Source organism: Taudactylus pleione, unplaced genomic scaffold, assembly GCF_031769625.1.
Source record: "Taudactylus pleione unplaced genomic scaffold, aTauple2 ptg000620l, whole genome shotgun sequence".
NCBI lineage: Eukaryota > Metazoa > Chordata > Amphibia > Anura > Myobatrachidae > Taudactylus > Taudactylus pleione.
Window position 1 is genome coordinate 541,924 of NW_028285022.1, and position 23,329 is coordinate 565,252.

Consider the following 23,329-nt stretch of genomic DNA (forward strand, 5'->3'; position numbering starts at 1 on the left):
GTGTTATGGGCGTGTAGCGAAATTGCGGGCGATGCTAAATTCAGAAGCTTCTCTTGCGCAGGTACTGTATAGAGCTGGCACAAATGCACCATGATGAAAGTGGCGACGGCTTCTTTCATAAACGAATGGACACTGGCGATGAGATTACATAGATGCGCGCAGATCTGCATACGGGCCAATAGCCGCATCTGTTTCCATGCACGCAGTGAGCGCAACTGTGGGCGATTAGCGTGCGGCCCTGAATCAGCCCCTCTATGCGTTGGCGTGGAAGTATCAGAGCAGAGAGGCCGGGATGCTGCATTTTCTGCTCTCACTATCTCCCAGAACCCAGGAAAGTCGCCTGCACCCCGGACAGGACTCCCCGAAACCTGAAGGTCCCGGAAACCTGGGGATTAAATGGCAGCGTAGTAAATGGCAGCGTTCCGTCTCAGTGCTGCGTGCGTTTAACCCTTGGTGTTTCCCGGCCAGTAGTGTGCAGCTACACATAAGGAGATGCTTTCTGTGTCAGTGACCCTCCCCACACTGCCCTCCCCCCTCCCCCCTCCTCTGTGCTTCCTCTGGGTAAGCTGCAGCGAGCAGGAAGACAGCAGGAGAGAGCCGGGACTGTTTATGTCTGCACACAGCTGCTGAACCCATCTACTGGTGCCGGGGACACAGGGGCCCCCCAGGGCTCTCAGGGACCGACTGAGGGGCCCCATTCCAGAGCAGCCGGGGACCTGTGTGTATCTTCTGCTCATCACATGGTATAGTCTCTGCATTCGCCTCCCTCCCCCGGCTATTGGGTAAGAGCTATAATAACTGCCCCCTTGCCCCTGTGTGTGTGTCTCCCCCAGGCCTGGGCAGCCTCTCTCTTGCAGGGTGGTGGGTGTGCCAGGGCATTGCCATCTCTTCAGGCTAGGTTACATGGATTCAGGCCCTGACTGGCAGCAAAGTTATTACCATAGGATTTTCCAGTGGGCCCAGGGACATGTCTCCCCCTATAGAAAGTTTAATACTAGGAAAACAAGGCAAATACGCCCAAAATGACTTTATTTCCCATATTGTAATGACTACGGTATTGCAGTTATGTGAGGCTATGGCCGGATGAGGACTTGGACGTACAAGTGTGGTTGAAGCAAATCTCGGGTGTCTATATTACAGCGCATGCTCCGAAAAGCCATTTCCATCGCATCCCCGCTTAGGCCTGGGCTGTAACGGGATCGCTGACATAGAGCTCAGAGTGGGCGTGTCCGCAGAACTGCGGGCTGCGCACGTTTGCATGTGGATATTTTGCACCAAGTACACGTGCATCTTGATGACGAGGGGGAGCCGCAAACCTTGCGTACACATACTGTAGCTTTGTGCGACTGCAGAATGCGTATAGCGCTGTGTACATGTAGATTACTGTATGTTTAGTGCACGCAAAGCGCAATCACATACAGCTGTTATCTGTGCACCTCTAAATATGGCCTAAGAGTGACGCTATGTGGCTCAGTAAGAGGTGGAGGCATCAGTGCTCTGTACATAGGGAAATATTGGGTCCAGCTCAGAGACAGTAACATATTATACAGACATCGCTCTAATGTGTATCCCAACGAAAGCGCAGAGATAGTCGCACTCCACAGTGATAGTCAGAGTCCCTGATTCGTACACAATATAATAATGTAACAAAGTTTCATATACAGAAAAGGGGTTAGGTACGAGATGCCGGCATTCCCGACAGGGTCAGAATTCCGATACCTGTTGGCTGGTATCCTAACCCTCCTTCCCCGGTACCTGAACCCAACCTCCCCACCTGGGGCCTAAACCTAACCCTCCCCCTCCTCGCACCCTAACCCTCCCCCGCTAGTGCCTAACCCTCCCTGCACCCTAACCCTCCCCCTTCTCCGCACCCTTACCCTAACCCTCCTTCCCCGGTGCCTGAACCCAACCTCCCCACCTGGGGCCTAAACCTAACCCTCCCCCTCCTCGCACCCTAACCCTCCCCCGCTAGTGCCTAACCCTCCCTGCACCCTAACCCTCCCCCTTCTCCGCACCCTTACCCTAACCCTCCTTCCCCGATGTCTGAAGCCAACCTCCCCCACCTAGGGCCTAAACCTAACCCTCCCCGCACCCTAACCCTCTCTGCACCCTTACCCTAACCATCCCCCGCTAGTGCCTAACCCTCCCCCTCTCCGCACCCTTACCCTAACCTCCCCCTCTCCGCACCCTTACCCTCCCCCGCTAGTGCATAACCCTAACCCTCCCCCTTCTCCGCACCCTTACCCTAACCCTCCTTCCCCGGTGTCTGAAGCCAACCTCCCCCACCTAGGGCCTAAACCTAACCCTCCCCGCACCCTAACCCTCTCCGCACCCTTACCCTAACCCTCCCCCGCTAGTGCCTAACCCTCCCCCTCTCCGCACCCTTACCCTCCCCCGCTAGTGCATAACCGTAACCCTCCCCCTTCTCCGCACCCTTACCCTAACCCTCCCCCTCTGCGCACCCTTACCCTAACCCTCCTTCCCCGGTGTCTGAAGCCAACCTCCCCCACCTAGGGACTAAACCTAACCCTCCCCGCACCCTAACCCTCTCCGCACCCTTACCCTAACCCTCCCCCTCTGCGCACCCTTACCCTAACTCTCCTCCGCTAGTGCCTAACCCTCCCACTCCCCGCACCCTAACCCTCCCCCTCTTCGCACCCTTACCCTAACCCTCCCTGTATTCTGTCATTCTGACCACCGGAATTGCCGCAGTCGGGATATTGACCGCATCCCCACAAGAGAGAGAGGGTCTGGACTGTTACTGTGAAATGTGAAAGCCACAGGGCAGGGGTGTAGCTAAGATGTTGGGGGGCCCCAGAGCTACATTTTGAAGGAGCCCCCAATGCTTTTAGTGAGAAGGAAAATTGTGCTCACCTGTCACCTGTATGTTCAGTCACGTGGCATGGAGGGGGCCAGGGGGAAATAACTTTGTGCCCCATCTAAAGATGGTTCTGTAGTCTCTGCTGCCAGTATCAGTGTGTCAGTCAGGGGGTCTGCAGCGCTCATGGTCCTGGCAGTGTGTCAGTCAGGGGGTCTGCAGCGCTGATGGTCCTGGCAGTGTGTCAGTCAGGGGGTCTGCAGCGCTGGTGGTCCTGGCAGTGTGTCAGTCAGGGGGTCTGCAGCGCTCATGGTCCTGGCCGTGTGTCAGTCAGGGGGTCTGCAGCGCTGATGGTCCTGGCAGTGTCAGTCAGGGGGTCTGCAGCGCTCGTGGTCCTGGCAGTGTGTCAGTCAGGGGGTCTGCAGCGCTGATGGTCCTGGCAGTGTGTCAGTCAGGGGGTCTGCAGCGCTCGTGGTCCTGGCAGTGTGTCAGTCAGGGGGTCTGCAGCGCTCTTGGTCCTGGCAGTGTGTCAGTCAGGGGGTCTGCAGCGCTGATGGTCCTGGCAGTGTGTCAGTCAGGGGGTCTGCAGCGCTGATGGTCCTGGCAGTGTGTCAGTCAGGGGATCTGCAGCGCTGGTGGTCCTGGCAGTGTGTCAGTCAGGGGGTCTGCAGCGCTGATGGTCCTGGCAGTGTGTCAGTCAGGGGGTCTGCAGCGCTGGTGGTCCTGGCAGTGTGTCAGTCAGGGGGTCTGCAGCACTGATGGTCCTGGCAGTGTGTCAGTCAGGGGGTCTGCAGCGCTGATGGTCCTGGCAGTGTGTCAGTCAGGGGGTCTGCAGCGCTGATGGTCCTGGCAGTGTGTCAGTCAGGGGGTCTGCAGCGCTGATGGTCCTGGCAGTGTGTCAGTCAGGGGGTCTGCAGCGCTGATGGTCCTGGCAATGTTTCAGTCAGGGGGTCTGCAGCGCTGATGGTCCTGGCAGTGTGTCAGTCAGGGGGTCTGCAGCGCTGGTGGTCCTGGCAGTGTGTCAGTCAGGGGGTCTGCAGCACTGATGGTCCTGGCAGTGTGTCAGTCAGGGGGTCTGCAGCACTGATGGTCCTGGCAGTGTGTCAGTCAGGGGGTCTGCAGCGCTCGTGGTCCTGGCAGTGTGTCAGTCAGGGGGTCTGCAGCGCTGATGGTCCTGGCAGTGTGTCAGTCAGGGGGTCTGCAGTGCTGATGGTCCTGGCAGTGTGTCAGTCAGGGGGTCTGCAGCGCTGATGGTCCTGGCAGTGTGTCAGTCAGGGGGTCTGCAGCGCTGATGGTCCTGGCAGTGTGTCAGTCAGGGGGTCTGCAGCGCTGATGGTCCTGGCAGTGTGTCAGTCAGGGGGTCTGCAGCGCTGATGGTCCTGGCAGTGTGTCAGTCAGGGGGTCTGCAGCGCTGGTGGTCCTGGCAGTGTGTCAGTCAGGGGGTCTGCAGCGCTGATGGTCCTGGCAGTGTGTCAGTCAGGGGGTCTGCAGCGCTGATGGTCCTGGCAGTGTGTCAGTCAGGGGGTCTGCAGCGCTGATGGTCCTGGCAGTGTGTCAGTCAGGGGGTCTGCAGCGCTGATGGTCCTGGCCGTGTGTCAGTCAGGGGGTCTGCAGCGCTGATGGTCCTGGCCGTGTGTCAGTCAGGGGGTCTGCAGCGCTGATGGTCCTGGCAGTGTGTCAGTCAGGGGGTCTGCAGCACTGATGGTCCTGGCCGTGTGTCAGTCAGGGGGTCTGCAGCGCTGATGGTCCTGGCAGTGTGTCAGTCAGGGGGTCTGCAGCGTTGATGGTCCTGGCAGTGTGTCAGTCAGGGGGTCTGCAAAGCTCATGGTCCTGGCAGTGTCAGTCAGGGGGTCATTACCAGTTAGTACATAGCGCCTCCACCCAGATTTGTGTTTGATATAAATGACCTGGGAAAGCCCATACTATGTAATGACAGTATTATACTGGGGGTGTATAGTGTTAGTGTATATTGTATTAGGATACAACTTCAATACTTTACATTCCCAATCACTTATCTTTTCTATCAGGTTCTGGCTCCTCAACAGTTTCTCTACATTCCTTCAGGTAAGTAAATCATGCAATGTATATAATGTATATAATGTATATAATGTATGCAATGTATATAATGTATATAATGTATGCAATGTATATAATGTATATAATGTATATAATGTATGCAATGTATGCAATGTATGCAATGTATATAATGTATGCAATGTATATAATGTATATAATGTATGCAATGTATATAATGTATATAATGTGTATATATATATAATGTATATAATGTATATAATGTATGCAATGTATATAATGTATGCAATGTATATAATGTATATAATGTATGCAATGTATATAATGTATATAATGTATATAATGTATGCAATGTATATAATGTATATAATGTATACAATGTATATAATGTATATAATGTATATAATGTATATATATATATATATTAGTTACTCTTTTATCAAAGAAAATCACATACAGTTGTAAAAGAAACCTATGCTATTAAGTTTCAGTTATAACACTCCTACCAATATAATTATACTATTATAACATCAATCAGTATTATGACAATATAACAATACACATATAAATATACAATGGGCTGGACAAACTCCCGGGATTCCCTATAACTTCCCACAGTTCTGGTTTCTTTTTGTTATAGTCACTTACTATAAGTCAGAGTCTTGAATACGGCCTCCTGGCGGCATAGAGAGGTCCCGTCGTCCTCTTTTACGGACCAAATAATATCTCCGCTTAGAGGTGAACCCTGTTCTCAGCTCACGGTATCAGTTACACTCTTATTAAACAGCAGAAATATACAATATACAGGCTCCGATAGAGGGACAAAGCCAAAGTGAGAGTTTATAGGTGAAATATTTACAATATCCCCAGATTTCTGTAAAACTAATTCCTTACTAGATGTTCCTCTCTCTCTGGGTCTGATACAATTGTTACAATGTTGCAGACGTGAATCCTCTGTAGACTGAATAAGTGACTCTGTAACATGTTATATTCAGCGGCATCAGATATTCTCATATCATTAAGAGCGATAACTCCCCCTACTCTCCGCTGGTGTACTTCTGCTCCACTTTCTCTTTCACTATTATTGCTCCTCAGTGATAGCTAAATACATATATATATATTCTGTATCAGTTACATACTGTATGTTGGCAATAGGTGGTATATAAGCGCTCACAGAGAGTGGGCAACAATACTGTATGAAGTATAAGTCACTATCATTATCCTAGCTGAGACAAATGAGGACTTCCCCTATATCTCTATATATTCGGGGTTGGTAACTTGCTCCTCTGTAATGGTCCTGGCCTTTGGCTGACCCCTCTGTTCTGTATTAGCGAAGCTTACTGGGCTTCTGTATAAGCAAAGTGGGTTATATATGTTGTTACCCTCATTTGGTGAAGCAAGGTTGCTATACCTATCCATGTCCCATGCAGCCTTTATGGCTATTACTGCTCCTACATTAAACTGACTGCTGCGGCTTGTACTTCACCGGCTTACCTAACTGTCTGGCCAGCCGCCCGTCTACTTCATTCACTCCCCTGGCCTGGAGTCTTCTCTGACGCGGCTGCCTGCCCTGGACACCATGCCCCCTGAAGATCTCAGGCTTCCTTAACAACCGCAGGCCCCCAACAACCGCAGGCCCGTGACAACTGCAGGCCCGTGACAACTGCAGGCCCCCACTATCAAGTGCCTGCTGGGAGCCTCTTACTTCTCCTCTGCCACAAAGTCCAGCGACTGCAGTTTGGAAGGTGCCGCTGAAGGTACCAGAAAGCCCCACACTGGCCTGTCACTATCCGACTACTGGCTGGCGCTAGGTTTTCTCTCAGCGCAGCGCTGGTAAGTCTGTTGTACAGCTCTGGAGGGGGAACCACCAACTGACCCAACCGCCGCTGTCACTTCCTGTACCCCTCTGGTGATCACGTGACCCGCTCCTCTCCTATGGCACTAACCTCTACCCTGAGTGTTTGTGCTCCAACAATGACTTTTACCACCCTGTACATAATATACACATTTCCTATAACATCCTGTTATCTATATATACATGAACATAAATATAAAATATTCTCTGTATTCAAAAGGATTATTCTGTTTACCAATGACTGGTGCGGATCCCTACTATAGGGGTAGTGTTGCTACCACCCAGCCCTTTTAGAGTAAATACCCCAACACTGGCAGAGCCGTAGCTAGGGTAGTGCGGCCGGTGCCATCGCACAGGGCACCACAGGTCAGGGGGCGCTGTTTGGGCCTGTCAAATTTCTGTTTATAATCATTCTCACTTGTAGCTTCCTCTTATTTCATCCCCAGCATCTCCTGGCCTCCCCTATCTCTTCCCTGGTCCTTCTCCAGGAGGCCATGACCCATTTTTGGATGCATTATGTCCCTTTGAAAAATGAGAGGGGCGTCAATGTTCTTTCTGGCTCAGGGCACCAAAAAGTCTAGTTACGGCTCAGGACACTGGATACATCTGCAAAGCTGATGGTCCTGGCAGTGTGTCAGTCAGGGGGTCTGCAGCGCTGATGGTCCTGGCAGTGTGTCAGTCAGGGGGTCTGCAGCGCTGATGGTCCTGGCAGTGTGTCAGTCAGGGGGTCTGCAGCGCTGATGGTCCTGGCAGTGTGTCAGTCAGGGGGTCTGCAGCGCTGATGGTCCTGGCAGTGTGTCAGTCAGGGGGTCTGCAGCGCTGATGGTCCTGGCAGTGTGTCAGTCAGGGGGTCTGCAGTGCTGATGGTAAGCAGTTGGTTGCCAGGACCTTCAGTGCCAACAGTCCTTACCACACGGAGAAAGGGGCGCCGACTGGGGGGGGAGTGGGTACAAATTACCCAGGCCTGGGTTTCCTGAGGGGCCGGTGGGGGCCCGGGTCCGACGCCGCCCCCCCTCCCTCACAGCAACCCAGCACACAGCAGTCTCCTATGCCTGTGGGGGGAGTGATCACACTGATTGCACCCTCCCTGGCTTTGCGCTGGGCTGTGGGGGCTCAGAGCGACCCCCTAGCCAGCATGGTCACGCCTCCTGGCGCCCACTGTTACCCGGGCCCGCCACGGCTCTTGGAGGCCTGCACGGAGAGCTTAGTCTACCAGCTGAGATCGGAGCTACTTGCACAGTACGAGTACACGCGGAGATAGCCGAGGGGAAACTGCTGCAGTAGCCATGCACAGAAGCTCCTCTCATCAGCAGTAGCCATGCACAGAAGCTCCTCTCATCAGCAGTAGCCATGCTCAGAAGCTCCTCTCATCAGCAGTAGCCATGCACAGAAGCTCCTCTCATCAGCAGTAGCCATGCTCAGAAGCTCCTCTCATCAGCAGTAGCCATGCACAGAAGCTCCTCTCATCAGCAGTAGCCATGCACATAAGCTCCTCTCATCAGCAGGTGCCATGCACAGAAGCTCCTCTCATCAGCAATAGCCATGCACAGAAGCTCCTCTCATCAGCAATAGCCATGCACAGAAGCTCCTCTCATCAGCAGGTACAGGCAGCTAGAGTCAACTCTGTATGAAAAATCAAAAGTCCTGACTGACTGACTCATCAACGCCCAAACCCCTGGACCTATAAACTTGAAAATCAGAGAATATTTCCTCCATGATGCAGGTGCCTACTGAGAAGGGATTTTTCGAAATTCTACTCCTTTGTGGGGTGAAAAGGGCTAAAATGTTTCCTCACCCTGGGGGAGATGAACCGCTGAAGCGTTATCAGCGCACGATCTGTGCGCTGATACCTCTTCTCCCCTATGTGATATTGATGGCCTGGGCAGTAAATGACAGGGGCGCCATGTCAGTATCGGTGCTGCAATCTATAATTCTGGGTGATGTATGAAAGGTTAGTTTGCCGGACTGTTCCGTCAGCTGCAGCTATCCATATCGATAGCTGCAGCAGGCATTGCTCTGCCACCACAGCACTGTTCCTACTGCGGCGACTGCCGGCTCCAAGGGCTGCACGCGGGATCTTGCGATGCTTGTGAGATCCCGCCCATGCTCAGTAGAGCACTAGGCTGATGCCCTGTGGGCTCTAGCGGGGATCGCCGGAGGGGGGAGTTTTCACTCCCCTCCTCTGGCAGATGAGATGTTCTTACATCTCATGGTTAGTGCTTCCTGCTTCGCCTCGGTAAAGGGGAAAAGCAGGAAGCAATATGGCGACACAATAAGTGCCGCTATAATACATCTCTCCCCCCTGTACACTGTCCTGACTGACTGACTGACTCATGGTGGCTGCAGCACAGTTCAATATTCAAACCCCAGCTGTCACCCCAAATGCTGCCAAACATCACTGGCAGTTGGTGCTGCTCCTCTATTTGTATAGTGAGGGAATTGAATGTGTTACTACACAGATGCAGAGGGGGGGCATGGAGCCATGGTGCCCGGGGCAGGCCTATGGTAAAGTGGAGGTGGTCAACATGCGAGTCTAATTAAAAAAAACATTTAAATCATAAATGATCTACAAAGATAGTCTTTTGCTAAATGCACCCTGTGCCACTATCATCCTGCCCCTGTCCTCTACTCACTGTGACCTTATTTACCCCACCACTCTTCGCCCAGGGATCACTGCTGTGTGTCACTCATGGCCCAACTTCACTCACTTGTTTCTGTCCAGGGCGGAGGGCACAATGTCTGTCGTCAGTAGCTACCCTGCCCCAGGCTGCTCCTGCCTCTCTATTTCTCTATCTGTAGACTCTATTCTTCTCTATTCCTCTATCTGTACCCTCAATTCTTCTCTATTCCTCTATCTGTACCCTCTATTCCTCTCTGTACCCTCTATTCTTCTCTATTCCTCTATCTGTAGACTCTGTTCTTCTCTATTCCTCTATCTGTAGACTCTGTTCTTCTCTATTCCTCTATCTGTAGACTCTGTTCTTCTCTATTCCTCTCTGTACCCTCTGTTCTTCTCTATTCCTCTATCTGTACCCTCTATTCTTCTCTATTCCTCTATCTGTACCCTCTATTCCTCTCTGTACCCTCTATTCTTCTCTATTCCTCTATCTGTAGACTCTGTTCTTCTCTATTCCTCTATCTGTAGACTCTGTTCTTCTCTATTCCTCTATCTGTAGACTCTATTCTTCTCTATTCCTCTATCTGTACCCTCTATTCTTCTCTATTCCTCTATCTGTACCCTCTATTCTTCTCTATTTCTCTATCTGTACCCTCTATTCCTCTATCTGTACCCTCTATTCTTCTCTGTACCCTCTATTCTTCTCTATTCCTCTCTGTACCCTCTATTCCTCCATCTGTACCCTCTATTCTTCTCTATTCCTCTATCTGTACCCTCTATTCTTCTCTATTCCTCTATCTGTAGACTCTATTCTTCTCTATTCCTCTATCTGTACCCTCTATTCTTCTCTCTTCCTCTATCTGTAGACTCTGTTCTTCTCTATTCCTCTATCTGTACCCTCTGTTCTTCTCTGTTCCTCTCTGTACCCTCTGTTCTTCTCTATTCCTCTATCTGTACCCTCTATTCTTCTCTATTCCTCTATCTGTACCCTCTATTCTTCTCTATTCCTCTATCTGTAGACTCTATTCCTCTATCTGTACCCTCTGTTCTTCTCTATTCCTCTCTGTACCCTCTGTTCTTCTCTATTCCTCTATCTGTAGACTCTATTCTTCTCTATTCCTCTCTGTACCCTCTGTTCTTCTCTATTCCTCTATCTGTACCCTCTATTCTTCTCTATTCCTCTCTGTACCCTCTGTTCTTCTCTATTCCTCTATCTGTACCATCTATTCTTCTCTATTCCTCTCTGTACCCTCTGTACTTCTCTATTCCTCTATCTGTAGACTCTGTTCTTCTCTATTCCTCTATCTGTACCCTCTATTTCTCTATCTGTAGACTCTATTCCTCTATCTGTACACTCTATTCTGCTCTGTGCCTCTCTCTGTCCTTCCTTCTGCCCCTGTGTCTCTATCTTTACCCCTTCTACCTCTGTCTGTACCCCCTACTCCTCTCTGTGCCTCTATCTATATCCCCTCCACCCTCCCGCAAGAAGTAGCGTGCCTCCTGCGCTCACTGCAGTGTATGCCACCGCACTTCCTGTTCCTCATCCCCAGTGTCAGCCTGGCAGTGTATAGTTCTGTTCACTTGCCCCTCCTGGATGGCGCCCTCCACGGTGGTTCGGTGAGTCCCGGGCAGCTTCTCTTTCCATTCTCCTCTCCTGTGCAGTGCAGTCCCCGCCCGTCTTTCATCAAACGCACGACTAGGGGCCGGGAGCGAGGAGGAAGAAGGCTATAACGTGGCTCAGGCTGTCACTGAGACAACTGCGGGCGGCCAGGTGACAAGTGCCAGAGTCAGGTTTTTGCGCGCCCCCTAATCTTTTCAGCGCCTGGAGCTTACGCTCCCTACGTCCCTGCACAGGTGAGGGAGGGGATTATGTTACTATACAGGTTTGGGAGGGGATATGTTACTACACAGGTGAGGAAAGGGAATGTGTTACTATGGGGTTAAGGAAGGGAATGTGTTACAACATGGGCGAGGGAGAGGAATGTGTTACTATAGGAGTGAAGGGGAGTTATGTGTTACTACAGAGATGAGGGAGGGAGATGTGTTACTCCAGAGGTTAGGGAGGGGAATGTGTTACTACAGATGTGAGGGAGGGGAATGTCGAATGTGTTACAACATGGGCGAGGTATGGAAATGTTTTACTACAGAGGTGAGGGCGTGGAATGTGTTAGTACACAGGTGAGGGTTTAACAGTGATGCATTACTATAGAGGTGAAGGATTAATGTGTTATTGGAGGAGAGAGATCTCTCTCTATTATGGATGATTTCAGTGCCACTGTATTTTGGTGGTAATAATTATACCCAATTTTAAATAGTAAAACGCACTTCCCAGAATTTGTGGGTGTTACAACAGGATTGTGGTGGTCGGCAATCCACCAAATAAATTTCAGACAATATATAGGGTTGACAATGAGCTCCTACCGTGCTTAAAAGATGATCTTCGTTCTAAGTAAAATAAATAAAAAAGTATACATATGTGTGGTCAAATATAAAATCTTTCTTATCCATTTGCTTATAGATTTTTTCTATATATTGTAGTTTTGCCTTTTTATCAAATTAATTGTTCTTATGTATTGTCTTTTATCTAATTAAAGATATATATTTATTTGGATACACCTGTATATGTTATTTATTAATTGAATGATTTTCTAAACTGTATGTAGTTTTTGCCACTTGTGTACTTTTGCACTTTGTTGGAATTCTATAATAAGCGCACATAACGCTTTGGCCTCAGTAGGTTACATACATAGGCATTGTGCACTCTTTTCCATTATATATACCTCAGTTCTAATGAAAGTGTTGCACAAATTTTAAACGATTTTATATTCTATATATCACGCCCAGGGCCGCCATCAGGGGGGGACTCTCGGGACTCCAGTCCCGGCCCTGGAGAGAGAGGGGGCCCGGGTGTCAGCAGGGAGGTATACACGGGCGGCAGGCAAAAGGAACATTGGCGCAGCATGGCAGCTGCATTTGAAATATGGATTCAGCCGCGAGCCAATCAAAGCTCGCGGAACAGCAACCAATCAGGATCGGCCGCTCCTGATTGGCTGCTGTTCCACGAGCTGTGATTGGCTCACAGCCAGCTCCATGCCGCTCCTGATAGGCTTATATCAAATGCCGCTGATGTGTTGATGCTCTGGCTTCCTCCTAGTGCCTGCCACTCGTATATTCCTCCCCGCTGCCACCCGGGCCCCTTTTCCCTCAGGAAATGCCGCTGGTGCCGGAGCCTGTGATTATTACAGAGAAACCAGGTAATCTAACTTTGCCCTGTCCAGCCAGTATTTCCTGCCCCCCCCAGTCCAGCCAGCCTTACCTGAGCCCTCATAGTGCAGCCAGTCTGCATTCCCTGCCCTTTTCCCCCCTAGTCCAACCAGCCTTCCCTGTATCCCCCTAGTCCAGTCAATCTGCCTTCCCTGCCCCTCCCCTAATCCAGCCAGCCTTTCCTGTGCCCCCTAATCCAGCCAGCCTTTCCTGTGCCCCCTAATCCAGCCAGCCTTTCCTGTGCCCCCTAGTCTAGCCAGTCTGCCTTCCCTGCCCTTTTCCCCCCTAGTCCAACCAGCCTTCCCTAACAACTGCCCCCACAGCCCAAACTTCGATAATATTTACACTGGTGTACACAACAATTGATGTCATGTTCCCGAAGTAGCTCCACTACAGCTCCGTCCACCTCTGGGAGGCTCTACCAATTTGTCAGTACTGGGCCCCGCAATTTCTGATGGCAGCCCTGATAACGCCCACCCCCCCCCATGGTTTTGTTAAATGTGCAACATTACATTGCTGAGAGCGATGCTGTATTTATATTGCTATTTGCCATATTGCCGTTTATTGAATTCCACCCGTTCATACTGACAAACTGAATGATATGACATGGGTGGGCAGGATGGGCAAACAAAACGGGGACATAAAGCTGGCATGACACTTCATACTGTGCTGGTTGGGTAATACACATGACCCTGTGATATCTGTTATACTCCATTGCAGCGGAGCCTCCAGTATGCAGCACATGTTATCCCAGGAGCACCCGTATCTCAGCGCCATCAGAGATGCCCAGGCCTTCATCAGCATGGACCCCAACTTGCTACGTGAGTAGATCGGGCACTGAGCTAATTACTATGTTGCCGCAGTACAAATAAACTCAACCTACAATGCCCAGAGGGACTGTATTATATTACACCCATTGACCCCTGTCTGCCGGAATAGACCTCTACGTTACCTCTATTAGGGGAAAATGTATGACGCGGTGACAACCCCCATTTTCTTATTCTATGAACCCTTCTTCTTATATTACAGGACTCCCTGAGGTTGTGTTAGAGAGAATTGAGGTGAAGATAGAGGAAGATCCTTCTACAAATACAGACGGTGAGAGAATCACTGACCTACGGTGCAGAGGTCGAGGGAATCACTGACCTGCGGTGCAGAGGGCGAGGGAACCACTGACCTGCGGTGCAGAGGGCGAGGGAAACGCTGACCTGCGGTGCAGAGGGCGAGGGAACGCTGACCTGCGGTGCAGAGGGCGAGGGAATCACTGACCTGCGGTGCAGAGGGCGAGGGAGTCGCTGACCTGCGGTGCAGAGGGCGAGGGAGTCGCTGACCTGCGGTGCAGAGGGCGAGGGAATCGCTGACCTGCGGAGCAGAGGGCGAGGGAATCGCTGACCTGCGGTGCAGAGGGTGAGGGAATCGCTGACCTGCGGTGCAGAGGGCGAGGGAATCGCTGACCTGCGGTGCAGAGGGCGAGGGAATCGCTGACCTGCGCTGCAGAGGGCGAGGGAATCGATGACCTGCGGTGCAGAGGGTGAGGGAATCGCTGACCTGCGGTGCAGAGGGTGAGGGAATCGCTGAACTCGCTGACCTGCGGTGCAGAGGGTGAGGGAATCACTGACCTGCGGTGCAGAGGGCGAGGGAATCGCTGACCTGCGGTGCAGAGGGCGAGGGAATCGATGACCTGCGGTGCAGAGGGTGAGGGAATCGCTGACCTGCGGTGCAGAGGGTGAGGGAATCGCTGAACTCGCTGACCTGCGGTGCAGAGGGCGAGGGAAACGCAGACCTGCGGTGCAGAGGGCGAGGGAAACGCTGACCTGCGGTGCAGAGGGCGAGGGAATCGCTGAACTCGCTGACCTGCGGTGCAGAGGGTGAGGGAATCACTGACCTGCAGTGCAGAGGGCGAGGGAAACGCAGACCTGCGGTGCAGAGGGCGAGGGAAACGCTGACCTGCGGTGCAGAGGGCGAGGGAAACGCTGACCTGCGGTGCAGAGGGCGAGGGAATCGTTGACCTGCGGTGCAGAGGGCGAGGGAATCGCTGACCTGCGGTGCAGAGGGCGAGGGAATCGCTGACCTGCGGTGCAGAGGGCGAGGGAATCGCTGACCTGCGGTGCAGAGGGCGAGGGAATCGCTGACCTGCGGTGCAGAGGGCGAGGGAATCGCTGACCTGCGGTGCAGAGGGCGAGGGAATCGCTGACCTGCGGTGCAGAGGGCGAGGGAATCGCTGACCTGCGGTGCAGAGGGCGAGGGAATCGCTGACCTGCGGTGCAGAGGGCGAGGGAATCGCTGACCTGCGGTGCAGAGGGCGAGGGAATCGCTGACCTGCGGTGCAGAGGGCGAGGGAATCGCTGACCTGCGGTGCAGAGGGCGAGGGAATCGCTGACCTGCGGTGCAGAGGGCGAGGGAATCGCTGACCTGCGGTGCAGAGGGCGAGGGAATCGCTGACCTGCGGTGCAGAGGGCGAGGGAATCGCTGACCTGCGGTGCAGAGGGCGAGGGAATCGCTGACCTGCGGTGCAGAGGGCGAGGGAATCGCTGACCTGCGGTGCAGAGGGCGAGGGAATCGCTGACCTGCGGTGCAGAGGGCGAGGGAATCGCTGACCTGCGGTGCAGAGGGCGAGGGAATCGCTGACCTGCGGTGCAGAGGGCGAGGGAATCGATGACCTGCGGTGCAGAGGGCGAGGGAATCGATGACCTGTGGTGCAGAGGGCGAGGGAATCGATGACCTGCGGTGCAGAGGGCGAGGGAATCACTGACCTGCGGTGCAGAGGGTAAGGGAATCGCTGAACTCGCTGACCTGCGGTGCAGAGGGTGAGGGAATCACTGACCTGCGGTGCAGAGGGCGAGGGAATCGCTGACCTGCGGTGCAGAGGGCGAGGGAATCGATGACCTGCGGTGCAGAGGGTGAGGGAATCGCTGACCTGCGGTGCAGAGGGTGAGGGAATCGCTGAACTCGCTGACCTGCGGTGCAGAGGGTGAGGGAATCACTGACCTGCGGTGCAGAGGGCGAGGGAGTCGCTGACCTGCGGTGCAGAGGGTGAGGGTATCATTGACGTGCAGTGCAGAGGTGCAGAGGGTGAGGGAATCACTGACCTCACTGACCTGCAGTGCAGAGGGCGAGGGAATCACTGACCTCACTGACCTGCGGTGCAGAGGGCGAGGGAATCATTGACGTGCGGTGCAGAGGTGCAGAGTGCGAGGGAATCACTGACCTGCGGTGCAGAGGGTGAGGGTATCGCTGACCTGCGGTGCAGAGGGCGAGGGAATCGCAGACCTGCGGTGCAGAGGGCGAGGGAATCGCAGACCTGCGGTGCAGAGGGCGGGGGAATCGCTGACCTGCGGTGCAGAGGGTGGGGGAATCGCTGACCTGCAGTGCAGAGGGTGAGGGAATCGCTGACCTGCGGTGCAGAGGGTGAGGGAATCATTGACCTCGCTGACCTGCAGTGCAGAGGGCGAGGGAATCACTGACCTCACTGACCTGCGGTGCAGAGGGCGAGGGAATCACTGACCTGCGGTGCAGAGGGCGAGGGAATCATTGACGTGCAGTGCAGAGGGCGAGGGAATCACTGACCTGCAGTGCAGAGTGCGAGGGAATCACTGACCTGCGGTGCAGAGGGTGAGGGAATTACTGACCTGCAGTGCAGAGGGTGACGGTATCATTGACGTGTGGTGCAGAGGGCAAGGGAATCACTGACCTCACTGACCTGCGGTGCAGAGGGCGAGGGAATCATTGACGTGCGGGGCAGAGGTGCAGAGGGCGAGGGAATCACTGACCTGCAGTGCAGAGTGCGAGGGAATCACTGACCTGCGGTGCAGAGGGTGAGGGAATCACTGACCTGCGGTGCAGAGGGCGAGGGAGTCGCTGAGGTGCAGAGGGTGAGGGTATCATTGACGTGCGGTGCAGAGGGTGAGGGAATCACTGACCTCACTGACCTGCAGTGCAGAGTGCGAGGGAATCACTGACCTCACTGACCTGCGGTGCAGAGGGCGAGGGAATCATTGACGTGCGGTGCAGAGGTGCAGAGGGCGAGGGAATCACTGACCTGCGGTGCAGAGGGTGAGGGAGTCGCTGACCAGCAGTGCAGAGGGCGAGGGAATCGCTGACCTGCGGTGCAGAGGGCGAGGGAATCGCTGACCTGCGGTGCAGAGGGCGAGGGAATCGCTGACCTGCGGTGCAGAGGGCGAGGGAATCGCTGACCTGCGGTGCAGAGAGCGGGGGAATCGCTGACCTGCGGTGCAGAGGGCAAGGGAATTGCTGACCTGCGGTGCAGAGGGCGAGGGAATCGATGACCTGCGGTGCAGAGGGTGAGGGAATCGCTGAACTGCGGTGCAGAGGGTGAGGGAATTGCTGACCTCGCTGACCTGCGGTGCACAGGGTGAGGGAATCACTGACCTGCGGTGCAGAGGGCGAGGGAGTCGTTGACCTGCGGTGCAGAGGGTGAGGGAGTCGCTGAACTGCGGTGCAGAGGTGCACAGGGTGAGGGAATCACTGACCTCACTGACCTGCGGTGCAGAGGGCGAGGGAATCACTGACCTGCGGTGCAGAGGGTGAGGGAATCGCTGACCTGTGGTGCAGAGGGCGAGGGAATCGCTGACCGGCAGTGCAGAGGGTGAGGGAATCGCTGACCTGCGGTGCAGAGTGTGAGGGAATCGCTGACCTGCGGTGCAGAGGGCGAGGGTATCATTGACGTGCGGTGCAGAGGTGCAGAGGGCGAGGGAATCACTGACCTACGGTGTAGAGGGCGAGGGAATCACTGACCTGCGGTGCAGAGGGCGAGGGAATCACTGACCTGCGGTGCAGAGGGCGAGGGAATCACTCACCTGCGGTGCAGAGGGCGAGGGAGTCGCTGAACTGCGGTGCAGAGGGTGAAGAAGTCGCTGACCTGCGGTGCAGAGGGCGAGGGAATCGCTGACCTATGGTGCAGAGGGTGAGGGTATCATTGACGTGCGGTGCAGAGGTGCAGAGGGCGAGGGAATCACTGACCTGCGGTGCAGAGGGTGAGGGAATTACTTAATTGTTGTGCAGAGGGTAAAAATTTGGTAATGAACCAGTTGAATCCTGGCAGGCGAGGAGGAGCAGATAAATGATGAGAGGGAGATTAAGATGGAAAAGGACACGTGGGATGGAGGGGACGAGGAAAGCCAGAGAAAGAATGAAACAGAGCCATTCCCCACCCGCGGTGAGTATCCAGCATAAATTAATCAGATTTTGCAGACTTGGGTGCAGGAAGTAAAGGGAATATGTATCATGTACAGAAACTAAATGATTAGGAAAATGCCCTTTGTCTTGTTTAGATATATATCCAGTGTGTATGATGGAGGCTCCCAGTGCAATCCTCTATGGGTGTGAGAGCGTGTATGATGGAGGCTGTCAGTGCAGACCTCTATGGGTGTGTGTGTGTATGATGGAGGCTCTCAGTGCAATCCTCTATGGGTTAGAGTGTGTATGATGGCGGCTGTCAGTGCAGACCTCTATGGGTGTGAGAGCGTGTATGATGGAGGCTCTCAGTGCAGACCTCTATGGGTGTGTGTGTGTGTATGATGGAGGCTCTCAGTGCAATCCTCTATGGGTGAGAGTGTGTATGATGGAGGCTCTCAGTGCAATCCTCTATGGGTGTGAGAGTGTGTGTATGATGGAGGCTCTCAGTGCAATCCTCTATGGGTGTGAGAGTGTGTATGATGAAGGCTCTCAGTGCAATCCTCTATGGGTGTGAGAGTGTGTATGACGGAGGCTCTCAGTGCAATCCTCTATCGGTGTGAGAGCGTGGATGACGGAGGCTCTCAGGGCAATCCTCTATGGGTGTGAGTGTGTGTATGATGGAGGCTCTCAGTGCAATCCTCTATGGGTGTGAGAGTGTATGATGGAGCCTCTCAGTGCAATCCTCTATGGGTGTGAGAGAGTGTATGATGGAGGCTTTCAGTGCAATCCTCTATGGGTGTGAGAGTGTGTATGATGGAGGCTCTCAGTGCAATCTTCTATGGGTGTGAGAGAGTGTATGATGGAGGCTCTCAGTGCAAACCTCTATGGGTGTGAGAGTGTGTATGATGGAGGCTTTCAGTGCAATCCTCTATGTGTGTGAGAGTGTATGATGGAGGCTCTCAGTGCAATCCTCTATGGGGGTGAGAGTGTGTATGAAAGAGGCTATCAGTGCAATCCTCTATGGGTGTGAGAGTGTGTATGATGGAGGCTCTCAGTGCAATCCTCTATGGGTGTGAGAGAGTGTATGATGGAGGCTCTCAGTGCAATGCTCTATGGGTGAGTGTGTATGACGGAGGCTCTCAGTGCAATCCTCTATGGGTGTGAGAGTGTGTATGACGGAGGCTCTCAGTGCAATCCTCTATGGGTGTGAGAGTGTGTATGACGGAGGCTCTCAGTGCAATCCTCTATGGGTGTGAGAGTGTGTATGATGGAGGCTCTCAGTGCAATCCTCTATGGGTGTGAGAGTGTGTGTGACGAAGGCTCTCAGTGCAATCCTCTATGGGTGTGAGTGTGTATGACGGAGGCTCTCAGTGCAATCCTCTATGGGTGTGAGTGTGTATGACGGAGGCTCTCAGTGGAATTCTCTATGGGTGTGAAAGTGTGTATGATGGAGGCTCTCAGTGCAATCCTCTATGGGTGTGAGAGTGTGTATGACGGAGGCTCTCAGTGCAATCCTCTATGGGTGTGAGAGTGTGTATGACGGAGGCTCTCAGTGCAATCCTCTATGGGTGTGAGAGTGTGTATGATGGAGGCTCTCAGTGCAATCCTCTATGGGTGTGAGAGTGTGTATGACGGAGGCTCTCAGTGCAATCCTCTATGGGTGTGAGAGTGTGTATGACGGAGGCTCTCAGTGCAATCCTCTATTGGTGTGAGAGTGTGTATGATGGAGGCTCTCAGTGCAATCCTCTATGGGTGTGAGAGTGTATGATGGAGCCTCTCAGTGCAATCCTCTATGGGTGTGAGAGTGTGTATGACGGAGGCTCTCAGTGCAATCCTCTATGGGTGTGAGAGTGTGTATGATGGAGGCTCTCAGTGCAATCCTCTATGGGTGTGAGAGTGTGTCTGACGGAGGCTCTCAGTGCAAACCTCTATGGGTGTGAGAGTGTGTATGATGGAGCCTCTCAGTGTAATCCTCTATGGGTGTGAGAGAGTGTATGATGGAGGCTCTCAGTGCAATGCTCTATGGGTGAGAGTGTGTATGATGGAGGCTCTCAGTGCAATCCTCTATGGGTGTGAGAGTGTGTATGATGGAAGCTCTCAGTGCAATCCTCTATGGGTGTGAGAGTGTGTATGATGGAGGCTCTCAGTGCAATCCTCTATGGGTGTGAGAGTGTGTGTGACGAAGGCTCTCAGTGCAATCCTCTATGGGTGTGAGTGTGTATGACGGAGGCTCTCAGTGCAATCCTCTATGGGTGTGAGAGTGTGTATGACGGAGGCTCTCAGTGCAATCCTCTATGGGTGTGAGAGTGTGTATGACGGAGGCTCTCAGTGCAATCCTCTGTGGGTGTGAGAGTGTGTATGATGGACGCTCCCAGTGCAATCCTCTATGGGTGTGAGAGTGTGTATGACGGAGGCTCCCAGTGCAATCCTCTATGAGTGTGAGTGTGTATGATGGAGGCTCTCAGTGCAATCCTCTATGGGTGTGAGAGTGTGTATGACGGAGGCTCCCAGTGCAATCCTCTATGGGTGTGAGAGTGTGTATGATGGAGGCTCTCAGTGCAATCCTCTATGGGTGTGAGAGTGTGTATGACGGAGGCTCTCAGTGCAATTCTCTATGGGTGTGAAAGTGTGTATGACGGAGGCTCTCAGTGCAATTCTCTATGGGTGTGAAAGTGTGTATGACGGAGGCTCTCAGTGGAATTCTCTATGGGTGTGAAAGTGTGTATGATGGAGGCTCTCAGTGCAATCCTCTATGGGTGTGAGTGTGTATGATGGAGGCTCTCAGTGCAATCCTCTATGGGTGTGAGAGTGTGTATGACGGAGGCTCTCAGTGCAATCCTCTATGGGTGTGAGAGTGTGTATGATGGAGGCTCTCAGTGCAATCCTCTATGGGTGTGAGAGTGTGTATGACGGAGGCTCTCGGTGCAATCCTCTATGGGTGTGAGAGTGTGTATGACGGAGGCTCTCGGTGCAATCCTCTATGGGTGTGAGAGTGTGTATGATGGAGGCTCTCAGTGCAATCCTCTATGGGTGTGAGAGTGTATGATGGAGCCTCTCAGTGCAATCCTCTATGGGTGTGAGAGTGTGTATGACGGAGGCTCTCAGTGCAATCCTCTATGGGTGTGAGAGTGTGTATGATGGAGGCTCTCAGTGCAATCCTCTATGGGTGTGAGAGTGTGTCTGACGGAGGCTCTCAGTGCAAACCTCTATGGGTGTGAGAGTGTGTATGATGGAGCCTCTCAGTGTAATCCTCTATGGGTGTGAGAGTGTGTATGATGGAGGCTCTCAGTGTACTCCTCTATGGGTGTGAGAGTGTGTATGATGGAGCCTCTCAGTGCAATCCTCTATGGCTGTGAGAGTGTATATGATGGAGGCTCTCAGTGCAATCCTCTATGGGTGTGAGAGTGTGTATGACGGAAGCTCTCAGTGCAATCCTCTATGGGTGTGAGAGTGTGTATAATGGAGGCTCTCAGTGCAATCCTCTATTGGTGTGAGAGTGTGTATGATGGAGCCTCTCGGTGCAATCCTCTGTGGGTGTGAGAGTGTATGATGGAGCCTCTCAGTGCAATCCTCTGTGGGTGTGAGAGTGTATGATGGAGCCTCTCAGTGCAATCCTCTATGGGTGTGAGAGTGTATATGATGGAGGCTCTCAGTGCAATCCTCTATGGGTGTGAGAGTGTATATGACGGAGCCTCTCATTGTAATCCTCTATGGGTGTGAGAGTGTGTATGATGGAGGCTCTCAGTGCAATCCTCTATGGGTGTGAGAGTGTTTATGATGAAGGCTCTCAGTGCAATCCTCTATGGGTGTGACAGTGTATATGACGGAGGCTGTCAGTGCAATCCTCTATGGGTGTGACAGTGTATATGATGGAGGCTGTCAGTGCAATCCTCTATGGGTGTGGATGAGTGTATGATGGAGGCTCTCAGTGCAATCCTCTATGGGGGTGAGAGTGTGTATGATGGAGGCTCTCAGTGCAATCCTCTATGGGGGTGAGTGTGTGTATGACGGAGGCTCTCAGTGCAATCCTCTATGGGGGTGAGAGTGTGTATGACGGAGGCTCTCGGTGCAATCCTCTATGGGTGAGAGTGTATATGATGGAGCCTCTCGGTGCAATCCTATATGGGTGTGAGAGTGTGTATGACGGAGGCTCTCAGTGCAATCCTCTATGGGTGTAAGAGAATATGATGGAGGCTCTCAGTGCAACCCTCTATGGGCGTGAGAGTGTGTATGATGGAGGCTGTCAGTGCAATCCTCTATGGGTGTGAGAGTGTGTATGATGGAGGCTCTCAGTGCAGTCCTCTGTGGGTGAGAGTGTGTTTGATGGAGCCTCTCGGTGCAATCCTCTATGGGTGTGAGAGAGTGTATGATGGAGGCTCTCGGTGCAATCCTATATGGGTGTGAGAGTGTGTATGACGGAGGCTCTCAGTGATCCTCTATGGGTGTGAGAGAGTGTATGATGGAGGTTCTCAGGGCAATCCTCTATGGGTGTGAGAGTGTTTATGACGGAGCCTCTCGGTGCAATCCTCTATGGGTGTGAGAGAGTGTAAGACGGAGCCTCTCGGTGCAATCCTCTATGGGTGTGAGAGTGTGTATGACGGAGGTTCTCAGTGCAATCCTCTATGGGTGTGAGAGAGTGTGTATGATGGAGGCTCTCAGTGCAATCCTCTATGGGTGTGAGAGTGTGTATGACGGAGGCTCTCAGTGCAATCCTCTATGGATGAGAGTGTGTACGATGGAGCCTCTCGGTGCAATCCTCTATGGGTGTGAGTGTGTATGATGGAGGCTCTCAGTGCAATCCTCTATGGGTGTGAGAGAGTGTATGATGGAGGCTCTCAGTGCAATCCTCTATGGGTGTGACAGTGTGTATATGATGGAGGCTCTCAGTGCAATGCTCTATGGGTGAGAGTGTGTATGATGGAGGCTCTCAGTGCAATCCTCTATGGGGGTGTGAGTGTGTATGACGGAGGCTCTCAGTGCAATCCTCTATGGGTGTGAGTGTGTATGACGGAGGCTCTCAGTGCAATCCTCTATGGGTGTGAGAGTGTGTATGATGGAGGCTCTCAGTGCAATCCTCTATGGGTGTGAGAGTGTGTATGATGGAGGCTCTCAGTGCAATGCTCTATGGGTGTGAGTGTGTATGACGGAGGCTCTCAGTGCAATCCTCTATGGGTGTGAGAGTGTGTATGATGGAGGCTCTCAGTGCAATCCTCTATGGGTGTGAGAGTGTGTATGATGGAGGCTCTCAGTGCAATCCTCTATGGTGTGAGAGAGTGTATGATGGTGGCTCTCAGTGCAATCCTCTATGGGTGTGAGAGTGTATGACGGAGGCTCTCAGTGCAATCCTCTATGGGTGTGAGAGCGTGTATGATGGAGGCTCTCAGTGCAATCCTCTATGGGTGTGAGAGTGTGTATGATGGAGGCTCTCAGTGCAATCCTCTATGGGTGTGAGAGAGTGTATGATGGAGGCTCTCAGTGCAATCCTCTATGGGTGTGAGAGTGTGTATGATGGTGGCTCTCAGTGCAATCCTCTATGGGTGTGAGAGTGTATGACGGAGGCTCTCAGTGCAATCCTCTATGGGTGTGAGAGTGTGTATGACGGAGG

General features: G+C 52.8%; 1 protein-coding gene across 4 annotated transcripts in view; it reads left to right on the forward strand.

The window, feature by feature from the left end:
- The first annotated feature begins 532 nt into the window (after positions 1-532).
- Positions 533-23,329, forward strand: part of LOC148479327 (uncharacterized) — a 39,602-nt gene continuing 16,805 nt past the window's right edge. For 2 of the 4 annotated variants that reach the window (XM_088454602.1, XM_088454604.1), the window contains exons 1-5: positions 533-782; positions 4,846-4,882; positions 13,309-13,409; positions 13,618-13,686; positions 17,651-17,764. In XM_088454602.1, the coding sequence (XP_088310728.1) occupies positions 13,322-13,409; positions 13,618-13,686; positions 17,651-17,764 (271 nt within the window). In that variant the 5' untranslated portion in view covers positions 533-782; positions 4,846-4,882; positions 13,309-13,321. Of the gene's footprint in view, positions 783-4,845; positions 4,883-5,504; positions 5,591-13,308; positions 13,410-13,617; positions 13,687-17,636; positions 17,765-23,329 lie in introns of those variants that run through there. The other 2 variants (XM_088454603.1, XM_088454605.1) reach the window with 2 other exon arrangements.